Below are 13,020 nucleotides of genomic sequence, written 5' to 3'. Positions count from 1 at the left end.
GTTTCCTGATCCTTTCACTGAGAAACCCTTGCAGTGTTCCTGAAGGGTTACCTGACTGCCACAGTCTTTAGACAGTTGGTGGGCATTTATCCCTGCACCCTCAAGTGTGGCAGGCCATCGCACAATATTCATGGGTGCAGAGGATAATCACCAGAGGCTATGTTATTCCCTTTGTTTCTACTACACGCAAAGAGAAGTATTCCAGATGTGCCACCAGTCAAATGGAGTCCATAACAGCAGAAGTAGAAATACTGCTAGGGAAAAAGAGTCATTCAGCAGGTTCTCCCAGACCAGTTAGGATCCAAAGTCTATTACAGCTTGTTTTAGTTCCAAAGAAAACAGGCTGATCTTGGACCTAAGCCACCTAAATCAGTTTATGAAACAGAGAAAATTCTGAATGTCATGGTTGAGTTTATTATACCTCTTTTGAGGAAGGATGACTGGATGTGCTCAATATATCTCCAAGATATCTACTGTCATATCAACATAGTGAGGCAGTCAGGGAGATTTCACTGTTTCCAGGCACTGCTGTTTGGTTTCCACAACCCCCTGGGTGTTCACCAAATGCATGGCAGTGGTAGCAGTGTATCTCAGATTGCAGGTGTTCCTGAGGTTCCCATATTTAGACAATTGACTCCAAACTGTACCAATCAAGGATCTATTGGTCCAACACAGGGACTTCTTGCACCACCTTGCTCAGCAGTTGTTGATCACAGTTAATCTTGTAAAGAGTCAGCTAAGATGGATGCAGCAGATAGAGTTTATCAAATGCCACTTGGATATAGACTGTCAGATAGCCAACCTTCCACACTTCAGAGTGTTGTCCCTGCAACAGATAGCTTAAGAGATTCTTCTCCATCCTTCTCTCCTTGTATTATTAAATTAGCTTTTAGTACAGCAGCTATGTGACATAAGATGCTTTATCAGTATTTCACTGTATACCATTGTCTTTGAGAAGCTGTCTACCTTGCTTCTAAAGCTCATGGCAATAAAAATGGATTATAAGATTTTCTAGTCTCATAACTGATTATGCAGATCAAGTGACAACCCCCCCCCCCCACAAAAAAAAAAAAACTGCATCCCACTTATACCGCTGAGATAAAACCAAAAACAAACAAAAATGTATGTTGCTTTTTCTAAAAATAGAAAAAAAAAGCATGTAATCTATTCAAATGCATACAGGAAACTACTTCCATTCTAGTTTTGATTCCTCCTGACCTCCATATCCATGTTAATAAAATTACACTGAAACAAATCTTTTACGGGCTAAACTGTATAGTCATCCTAGTTTTTCAGTGCCCAGCTGCTTTGCTGTAGCTTTACTGAGAAAAACTCATTTAGTGAAGAACAATAGACTAAACAAGTATTGCACTGATGAGACATAGAATTTCATTAAGGTTTGATAATCTCAGAATGAATTGTGTTAGACAATGGGGTCTTTACAGTCTTCCATGGCATGTAATATGTGGTGTCCTTCCACAGTGGAAAAAAATAATGATTGACACATTCAGTCAGTCAGACTGCAGTGAATGGGCATTGATGAATAGATCTTTTGTCTGGTAAACCAGATTTGTGTTTTTAATGTATTTTTTCTCTTCTTTAATAATACAAAACGAATTTGTATCATCCAGAAAACATAAAATTATATAACTTAAGTTAAATTTGTTTAACATACTTTTTTCTTCTTTGTGTAGGAACTCATCACTGCTTGGTATATTGGCTTTCTGTCCCTTATCCTGGCCTCATTCCTGGTATATCTAGTTGAAAAGGATGATACAGGAATGGATCCAAATGATCCTCAGGATTTTGATACTTACGCTGATGCACTGTGGTGGGGATTGGTAAGTTTCCTGAAAATAAATTAATACCTACAGAAATTGGCTTTCTACCAACAAACCATTTAACCATAGTTTATAGCTATCCATTTTCTGGCATGTATACTTGCTAATAATCATGAAGGAAGCACATAATTGGTCAGTGGTTAACGTCTTAACTTTATGCAGTTTTATTATCATGATTAGGGTGCTCCAGTGGCATAAAGGGGTAAATCTCTGACTACATTCCAGCCAACCTAAGTTTGATTAGTGCTTCAGGAAACTGATAGAGTGCCAGGGAAGAGATGGGTGTTACCATCCTGGGTAGAGGGCAATCTTGAGGATGTTCACTACACAATCCCCAGTGGAGGTCAGGGACTTGTGAAGAAGGGAGCTTAATCCTAAGAGGGATGAAGCTCGGGACATTGACTGAGCTGTCAAGGATGGAGGGTGATACATCAACACATCCCATTTGCACACCTGCCTACTTGATGAAAACAACAGAGACCACAACGGAGGGGGGAAATGGGTAGGGCATAAATGAACTGCACCAGGACATCCTTAAGCTCTTTGATAGCACCAGCCCATACAGAGAATGTCTCAGGGTTTGGGGAAGGCTAGTAGACCTGCCAATGGATGTGGGGAGCTGGGATAAGATGACTTAGGATGAAGTAAGGGGAACCCAACAAAAGATTGTCATTATTTCAATATTATGGCTGTACAGACCTCAGACGAAAGAATCACATTTACATTGTAAAATGTATAGCTTTTGCATCAGTTAGATATTTCAGTAGCAAGCACATTATACAAATGAAAAGAGGCATATGTATTGTTAGGAACAATGAGAAACTCGTATGACTCAATAAGCTGGTTTTAGAGCCATATGACTGAAGGTTTACAGACAGAATATGTTATTACTTTAAATGTCTGCATAACAGTTAGTACACTGTCTTTGTTAATCCTGTTGTCGTTGGGAAAGAGGCGGACCCAGTAAGGTTCATGCAGGTTGGATGTAAAGAAGTTATTACTCAGAAACAGCATGTGATGAAGATCTTACTATAAAAGGTCTGTTCCCAGAGGTAACAGAGATTGAATTGCCTCAGATCCAGCTACCTCAGATTATGCCAAAACATTTTTCAGTAATAATACCTTTCCCTCAGGTCAGGTGACATAGTGAAAAGCAAATAATCTCTGCAGCCTCTGTACTTTCCATTTCTTCCCTTTTACTTGCCTGCTATTTTCTCTGTTTTAGTTTGTGTTTAGTAAAAGTTATATTCATTTTTAGTTAAGATGTTTACTAATTAATCTGGCGAACAGTAGGTGAGAATTGTGGTGGGATGATTTTTACTGAGCTCTTTCAGAATGCTATCCACATTTCTAATTTTGATTCTGTTACAGTTTATGTGACAAATTGCTTTAGTGACTAACTTACCTAATGCCTGGGCACATTGTCTTCCTGTACCTTAGCATCTAAGCAAGTCATGAATATCTTCTTAGTAAGCTCTATAGTAATACATTTTAATAATATTATTAATTATAGAAGTAATAGTAATAAGCTATTTTCTGCTGTCCTTTACTGGAGTGTAAATGTGCTTAATATTCTGGAAATTTTCTTTTGCAGTTTATATTACGCTGTAATAATGCACCAGTGATGAAAGTGTTGCTATTTGTACAGCACGTTATGCAATATTTTTGGCATGCAATCTATACTTGGTAATTGACCTTTCTCTAGTGACCCTGGTCATGACTGAAAAGGGGTTTTGGATCAGTTCACTTACCCATTTAACAAAGCATCAGAACATAAATAAAACTGGGCTAATGAATTAGTTTACTACAGATTTTCCTCCTCATTTCTGTGTTTCTGTTTCACAAGATCCAGTGGAACTCTAAAGCCTTTTCTTTCTGAAAGTCTGTGGATGTTTTAAAAAAAATAAGTTATCATCAATGAAGCAGATACTTATTTAGAGATGCATCTCTGACCTCTATTAAAATGTACTTGGAAAAAATATTGGCAAAATTTGTATGTTAGAGGGCAATTACATTTCAAACTTCCAGTGTACAAATTTGTTCAGTGGATTCCCAAGATTATTGCTTCAGTTCCGTTTTTCACCAGTTCAGAAGGAATACAGATCAGTCATTGGCTGTGACAGTTTTGCAAGACATCTAACAAAAGTGTTCAAAATATGCTGCTTCACTGATGTTATTTACAACACATACACATATACCAAAATTGTGCACAAACATTCTAATCTGTCAAGAATCCTTGGTTTGCTCTCACAGTTTCATTTATCACCATTAGTTCAACCTGTCAATGTTGTTGTCTCTTTCGGCTTTTCCTGGTTAGGGGTCGCCACAGCGGAACTCTGGTCCGCTAATGATTGGCAGTTGATTTTTACGTACCGAGTTGCCAGCCCTGACGCACAACCTTCAACGAAGGAATGCCCATTCAAGCATGTCTCCATGCAGAAGACACTCTAACTGGGAGTCGAACCGGACAGCGTCTTACTGTGAGGCGACAACGCTACCGCAGCACCACCACTGCGGATATTAGTTCAACCTGTCAATATTGGAATACAATTTTCTATCTTCCACACCACCAACTCATGTTCTTCATCACTTTCCTTGTTATGGGACTCCTCATAGCTCCGTTTTTTTAACTGAACAGTAGAAAAGGAAACACTATTCACTTGCTCTCTTGAAAGTTGGTAAGTCCTAATCTAAATTATTATATTCAGTTCTTAAACATAATCAAATTGTTGTAGCCACAGGTTCATAGGTTCATAGGTTGTTACTAGGCTATCGGCCCTAGGGCCTATACAAGCCTAGCCATAACAATTCCCTGTCTATTTCTTCCCACACTGTTTACTTCCCTGGACCCTTGTCTAGCAGGGCGACTGTTGTGATCCCCGGGGTGAATTTCCTATCTCCCATCCAATCATTAAGGTTTCTTTTGAAGAGGGCCAAAGAGGCGCTCTGCTTAACATGTATGTGCAGTCTATTCCAGAGTCTGGGGAGTCTCTGAGTCAGGAACCTATCCCTCCAGCATGTTTTGTTCATTGTGATGACAAGGTTTAGATCCCTGGAGCATGTCCAACAGTTCTGGGTTTGACATGGCCTTGTATGTTAAGCAGAGACTGCCTCTGAGTAGATGATATGCGAGAGAGTATAGCTGGAGTTTTTTCAGATGGTCAGCATAGGGCATCTGCTTTAGGCCTGTGATTCTTTTAGTGAGGTATTTTTGCGGCCTTTCCAGTTATTGCAGATGTCTTGAGAGGTACATACCAAACGGGGCATTGTATTCTATAATGGGTCTAATGAGGGATGAGTACAGTGGGACAATGACCACCTTTTTTCTGGATGAAACGCCCTTAGTGATGAGGTGTGCTACATAGTAAGATTTCCTGACTGTTGTGGTGATGTGGTTATCGAAGGTGAGATCACTGTCCACCTGTGTCCCTAAGTCTCTTATCACACTTTTGGGGTTTAGTGTACTGCCACCTATGTGTTAATTGACGGGTACATGTTTTTTCCCAAAGGGGATAACTATATATTTCTTGGCATTGAGCTTTAGCCCATTGCTCTGGCACCAAGCATCTGTTTCTGTAAGGCCCTTTTGTAGAATATTCACATAATTTGGGGATTCAATAATGGCTCCCAGTTTGCAGTCATTTGCGAACTTTGTTAGCCAGAGTCCCTTAGTGTTGGCCTGTACTTCAGAGAAGTAGATGCCAAACAAGAGCGGTCCCAGGACTGAACCCTGAGGTACTCCAGTTGTCACTTGTCTGAAACTGGATTTGGAGTCAGCTACTTTTACAGTGTGGGTTCTGTCAGTAAGACAAGTTGGTAACCCATCGAGTGATGTAGGGATTAAAGCCCAGCTTAGTAAGTTTATCTTTGATTCAAGAGTGGCGGATGGTGTCAAAGGCCTTGGCGAGGTCCAGATAAACTATGTGGACTGCCTTACCTTTGTCCACAGCTCTGGAGACTGATTTGAAGAAGTCAGTCAAGTTCAGGAGACAAGATCGGCCCTTCACGAACCCAAACTGGGTGGGGTCGAGTGTTTGAAGGTTGCCAATGTCTTTGTTTATAAGTTCCATGATAATACATTTCATGGCCTTGCAGATCAGGCTCGTCAGACTGATGGGGCGGTAGTTCCCTCGATTCAAGGTGGATCCCCCCTTGGATCAGTTCTTGAGACCTCATCTTAAGACTTAAATCTAAATTACTGTAGCAAGTTCTTCAGATTTCATCATAGCAATGACATAGACAAGCTGTGAGAAGTTTGGATGCTGAACCTTATCTTTTTTTCTGAAAGATAAGCACTTTAACAAAATTGAGCTCAGTGTTTCAGAAATGCAGGTTTCCTGTTCCTTAGTTGCCTTTTTTGCTCAGAAACAGTAACTTCAGAAGTGATTATAGGTAGCAGTAGGCAGAGCTTTGGTACTCTGAATAGCAAACACATTTGGCATTCCCCCTCCACTTCTGTAGGTGATTGCAGTGGCAAGTCATTTAATGACAACTTGTAAACAAACTTTAAAAACAGTTTGACAGTTTACATGCTACCATGAAGAAATCAAAATTGTAATCTTTTAACAGCTTCTAAAATGTTAATCTGCTAATTTTTAAGATAACCTTAATATAAATGGAAACAATATTAAACATAATTAACTTTTTTATTTTCCTTTCTTTTTTGCCATTAGCTATTTCTCACACTCTGCACTACAGTGTATTCTAGTTGTTTAGGCAGTAGTACTATCATTTTGTAATTCATCAGCCTCCTGTCTGCCTTTAATTTCCTAGCTGAGTGTTGAGTTACTGACCTGGTCTGGTTATTTATTTTCTTGGAACACCGACTGGGGAATTGCCCACTGTACTTCACCTCATTACATTCAGTTTCACTATGCTCCAATATCCTACCATTTTCCTATTCACCCCCATATCAATTATTTTATTGGTCTGTACCTCTTCCACTACCCTGCCAACTAGTAGATCCCAACTGCTTGAACCTTCCACTGTTAATACTTGTTTTCATCCACTTTCCTGCTAAATAACAGACTCCAACTTTTTGTACCTCCTACCGTTAAAATAAATGCCTAAACTGCAAAAATATATTACCGTATTTCTCCCTCTCCTCTACTTTTTTAACATGCTGGGCATTTAAAGCAACAGATATTTTATTTAATTGTGTAATAGTATCTATTTTTAATTATCATCAGACAGATAATGTTTGGAAACGTTTGCCCTTCATTCAGATTCTCCTACATGCATACTTCCTCTATGCCCCCCTTTCCCACCCTAATAAAGCCTCCTTGCTTTCTTACATGGAAATCAACATAAGCATGCCTTACCAACTTTTATCACTGTGTTTCCCAATCTGCTATAGGCTGAAGAAAGTTGGAGGAAAAAGGAATCAAACATCCTTTCTATTTTAAACTTACAAAATTCTTAATAAAATTAACACAAATACTTTAAGAAACTTAGAATGCAATCACAGTTCAGCCCTCTTACCTTCTAGTACTCTCCACCAAAAACAAGGTTTGTATCATACAAGTATGAAAGTTCTTCAATCTCTGAAGCTGACCCTACTAAATGCACAGAGCATGAAAAACAAGCAGGAAATAACTAGACATCGTCTTTGATACTTGCCATCCAGAATTCTAGGCATCACTGAATTGTGGATAAAAAGTTATACTTCTAACCTTAAACAGCTCACCCTGGTTACAGATATGTGTTTAAGTATTAGCCTTGTGGGACGAGCAGATGATAGTACTTTATTAATAATTTCATGAAACCTTAATGCAAATAGATATTGTAGCTTAAGTAACTTTTACATAGGTTCATAGATTAGTACTAAGCTAACTGCCCTTGCGAGCGATTTTAAGCTTAGCCAATTATCCCTTGTGAGACTCAAACCCTGCACCTTGTGTTTGTAAGGCAAACACCTTAACCATTGGGCCACCCTCCCAGCCCAATTTCTTACTCTTGTTTATATAATTTATTCACATGGGAATTCCACCGTGGTGGGTTGTTTTTTTAATTTCGCATTATATTCGGTACAGATAGGGACTGCCTTATAAATAACAACTATCTAAGTGGGTGTAAATGACAGCGGCATATGCATTGGGATCCATCAGAAGAGGATTACAGCCAAAATTGTTTACTTCACCAAATAACTGAAGAAGGTTTACTTTTCAGAAGTCCCTAATTATAGAAGTATTTGCAGGGGAAATATCACCAGTTTTAAAGGAAAAGATTATTGATTTATGCTCTGACTTAGTGAGGGAAGATAAATATAAATGTATGTGTGCAAGAAGTGGCCATCTTTGTAAGGATAAGCTCAAGTGTATTGGGTCTCCTAGTGGGATAGTTGACTAATTGTACAAGGAAATTAGCATTTATACTGTCATAGTAGTATCAAGCATGCTGACCACTGGAAGTGTGTTGTAGGCAGCCAGTTTGCTGATGGATAGGAAAGTGCTGAGTTTAATGGGATTTCAGCTAAGTAGTTCAGATAGCTATTGTGCATAGAAGGGTGTTCTATAGCTAGCTATGAAGTGGCAACTAATCCTGTTTAGGATGATTTGGATAGCTAGAAGTTCAGATTTGGTGACCTGTGGAATCTGTCATGAGGTGATGATATCACTGACAAATACTGATACACCCCCAGAATGGGTTTGAAGACATGATAGACACTAAACCCAGGAATACTGGGAGTGCTTTTATTGTTTAGAAGCCACTGTGCTATAACCACAACTTTGTTCACTGTAAACCTCCCTGGAAGAGCAGCCAATCACATTTAAATAAACCACTTAGCTGGGCAACCCTCAAGCAATGAACAAGTAAAGGAAGTTGACATTAAGTGTTCCAGAGGCACTCTTTCATCAAAAGACTTTCAAACTGAATTGTCCTATTTGCCCAGCACCTCTTCTGTCCTAGTTGACACTTTCCTTTCTTCCATAGATTTAACTCTGTTTGCCTCCCCTTTCTACTTTTCCACTATAAAAGCAAACAAATTTTAAAATTTAAAGCATAAAAAGAATAGAGCTCACTCACGACGGCTGATATCAAAATGGTAAAAGTTTAATGAAGTAAGCTCTTTCGTGATAAATAACAACTCGCTTCCTCAGACTCTAACTAACACAGATAACCTCTCTATATTTAAACCATATTATGTCCAATCATATAACTTCTCATTGATGACATCATAAAATAGATATATACAGAAGAAATAATTAAAACAACATGTTAAAACAGTCCTATATAACAACAACAACATAGCTTAATTCCTAATGCACTAATAAAAATATGTTTGTGTCAATGCTTAAGGGGTCTTGCTTTTAAAAAAGGTTTAAGTGACACTGCACTATTTAACCCTGGATAGCTATCTGCCTTCAATAACATAATCCATTTCTGTTCCACTTCTTCCACAGTGTTGCTTATGTCCCCACCTCTAATGTTCAGTTGCACAACCTCTAGGGCCATTAAATTAAAAATGTGTGATGGACCTGCAGACTGCACATATTTGGCCAAGGCACTAGTTTCTTTCTTGTTGTTAATGTCCCTCAGATGTTCCTGTATACGTTCTTTAAATAGCCTATCGGTTTTACCAATATAAAAGGCATGACAGACTATACAGAAACTAAAATATACCAGATGTCTAGTTCTACAGTCAGCATAAAAGTCTATATTTATTTCAAATCTGAGGATCTGGTGTTGGAAAGTAGATTTACTATATACATAGTTACATGCCGTACACTTTCTACATGGAAAAGTCCCAGTTCTTTGAGAGACTATTCTATTATTTCTATTGGAACTTGCTTTATAGCATAACTGCCTCTTTAATGATTTTTTATTCTTGAAGGAGAAACTGGGTTTATTGTCTATCACCCCCTGCAGTTCATTTATAGTAGTCTGGATACCCCAATTATTTTCAAAGATCCCACAGAATCTTCTGATATCACTCGAGTAAGTTATAGGAAACCTAACCTTACTCATGTTGTTCTCATTTAACAATGCATTTTGAACATCACTTGAAAAATAGGGGTTCCCTCTATTTTTACGTCCTTCATACATTTCTTCAGTGCTGTCATCTATTTCCTTTTTATTATAGCCTCTCTTCTTAAAATCACCTTCTAGTAAGGTGACTGCTTCTTGTAAGCCCTCATCTCTGTTGTGAAGTCTGCTCATCCTCATAAATTGCCCTTTAATTACGTCCCTATAAACATAAGTAGGGTGCATACTGCTCTTATCTAGTATACTGTTCTTATGTGTAGGTTTCCTATATAAACCAGTAACTATTTCTTTTGATGAGATTTTACGTACTTTAACATCAAGGAAATCAATTTCTTTGTCTGAATATTGATAGGTGAACCTTAAAAAATCAGTTGTACTATGTAAATAGTTTACAAATAATTCCAGCCTATCAATACTCCCTCCCCACAACAAAAAAACATTGTCAACAAAAATGTGTGTGCCACAGAAACTAGCATACACCTATGAAACTATAAAAGATAGCAAAAGATAGCAAAAAGTAAGGTAAAAGCACACATAAATTAACTATGTACAATGTATACAATATGAAAGAGATGTCACATATTAGTGTAGGGAAATAACATGAGGAAGACAAAGGTGCCTAACTTGTGAAGGGGAGAATGGGGCATTAGATGATGTGTCCAGAGGGACAGCATTTACAAATTCACTTGGAATAATGGGTATGGGGAGAGGTTTGTAAGATTAGTACTAAGGGATTCCCAAAGTTTGGGAACCCTGTTTATTTAACTGTCACCGGATTATCTAGGCTATCTCTTATGCCACATCTATAATTTTTTGCCTCTCCAACAACACTGTGCTCCCATGTGAAACAAACCATAGATAATCCACACTCAGAAATTCCCAAATCTCCTGCTCCAGTGATTTCAGGCCCATTTCCATTCTTCCAAATATTGTAAAATGTTTTGTAAACTTAGTTTGCAGTCAGTTATTTACCTATTTTCAGAAATATTGCATACTGGTCTCCTGCCAGCATGATTTTTGGATAAGCAGAGGTACAGTAAATGCAGTATATACCTTTAAATGCTTAAAGATGACATCTAACAAGTTCAGTCTTCCCAGACATTACTAAAAGCCTTTGATCTGGTTAACTTTAATCTATTACCTCAAGTTTGACAGCTTTAGGAATAAACCCAAATCCTTTGACTTCTTTATCGATTTTCTGTGTAACGGAACGGAATCTTCACTGTAAAGTTAGATATAAATATGCCACACAGGGCTCCTCTCTTAAAAGGTGTCCTCCAAGGATTCACTTCTCACCATTTCTTGTCTCTGTCTTCATTGACAGACTTCCCACTGAGCTTCCACAACTGCCAATCATGGTATACAGAGATATGATTATTTATAGAGTCAGCCCCATCTGTACCATAACTTAAACTGATACAGAAAAACAGCTGTCCTTACTTTATAACTGACTGCAGAAAATGCATCTGCCACTAAGGAAACTAAAAAAGCTATGATATTCAGAATGCACCAAAAACTTCTGTTGGTAACTACTGACTGGCACATCTTATGTAATAACCATGGTAAGCTAGAGACTACAAGTCACTTCAAGTACCTATGTGTTTGGCTTAATCAGTATTTAGACTTTCATTATAACAGTAATATAACAAAGGTCAAAATTTGCAGATTACTTTTCTGGTCAACCAAGGTTTCTGACTTTCCCTCACTGGAATGTCTGTGTGCAGTTGATAGATAAAGGTATCCTCCAACTACAACTAGAGCATGTCCTCCCTGTATTTATTTATATATTTGACATTTGTTTACTGGGGTAGTCCGATGGGTTAGAAAGAACCCATTTTCAGCATAGGTCCAGGGAGAAACGCTCCAGTTACAGACTGTAAGGTACAAACATTATAAGCAGTGAAAGCAATGAAGTGCGATATTAAAAGAGCAATAACAGTGAAATAGAAATACAAAGAATATATTGTGATGAGGCAGGTGACTAAACATTTTTACATAAAAGGAGGTGTACATTATATATGCAGATGACTAGCATATTTACATAATAGAAGTTGAACATATTATTTAGACATTTTTTTTAGGTAGGGTTGTAGATGAGACAGTTAGATGGGGAAGGGGTAGCAAGAGGGAAGGGGAGGGGGAAGTGAAAGACAGATTAGCAAGAGGGAGGGATAGTGTGAAGGAAGTAGTAGTAGATTGGGGAGAGATTAGCAAGAGAGAGGGATAGTGTGAGGGAGGTAGGAGGAGAGTGGAAGGAGAGATTAGCAACAGGGAGGGATAGTATGAGGGAGGTAGGATGAGAATGGGGGAGAAATTAGCAAGAGGAAGGGATAGTGCGACAGAGGTAGGAGGAGATTGGGAGGAGAAATTAGTAGGAGGGAGGGGAGAATTAAGAAGAGATTAGCCAAGACTGGAGAAGAGATTAACCCAGATCAGTGGATTGGCACTGTCAAGAGTTGTTCATGTTTTAAGGAAGTTTTGAAGGCTATTAGGTTAGAAGTACTTCATTGCAGCACCTAGGGTTGCCACCTTTCATTGTGGCTAAAACCAGAGTAAAGCCACACCCCTTGCATCACCCCTAACCCCACCCATTCCTGCCCCTCCCACCTATGGTCCACCCATTTTGTGACATCACAATGACATCAGCAGGTGGAAACACCCTCCTTTTTCCCTTCCTAATGCTTGCTTTCAGACGATTTACTATGCTTTTCTGTAAAAAAGCATAGTAAATCAGCCGATTTAAAAAACTCTGATAGTCCTATTTTGAAACAGAATACCGGAGTTTGAACAGTGTTTTCCGGACAACCAGAGAATCAATTTCATTTCCGGATAGTCCAGAAAAAAACAGATAGGTGGCAACCGTAGCAGCGCCATCAAAAAAGAACCTTTCAACCTTACGAGCAATTAGCAACAACATTTGCTGGTTTACCACCTCATCTGTCGAAACAGAACACCGGTGCCTTACTCTCTGCAAAATAAATGGTGACTTGCATACCTCTCAACTGTCCAGATTTTTGCAGAATATCCATTTTTTTGTCTCATATTTTTGGCCTGTTTCTGCAAAAATTGTAGTTTTCTGGCAAATCACTGGCAAATCATGGAGAACTGAAGTCAGAAAATAATGAAAGACTTTTGAGTTTTGGACTTCATATCCTTTATAAAATTCATGCAAATGCAAAACCTGTTATTCTCT

At 38.5% G+C, this 13,020-nt stretch overlaps 1 protein-coding gene across 1 annotated transcript in view; it reads left to right on the top strand.

Annotated features, from left to right (window-relative positions):
* Positions 1–13,020, top strand: part of KCNQ3 (potassium voltage-gated channel subfamily Q member 3) — a 1,103,931-nt gene that overhangs the window by 250,415 nt on the left and 840,496 nt on the right. The window contains exon 5 of the mRNA XM_044066246.1: positions 1,695–1,841. Coding sequence (XP_043922181.1) covers positions 1,695–1,841 — 147 coding nt within the window. The remainder of the gene's footprint in view (positions 1–1,694; positions 1,842–13,020) is intronic.

The sequence above is a fragment of the Protopterus annectens genome, chromosome 3.part1, assembly GCF_019279795.1.
Source record: "Protopterus annectens isolate FY-2018-M chromosome 3.part1, PAN1.0, whole genome shotgun sequence".
NCBI lineage: Eukaryota > Metazoa > Chordata > Ceratodontiformes > Protopteridae > Protopterus > Protopterus annectens.
This window is presented reverse-complemented; position numbering and strand designations above follow the sequence as displayed.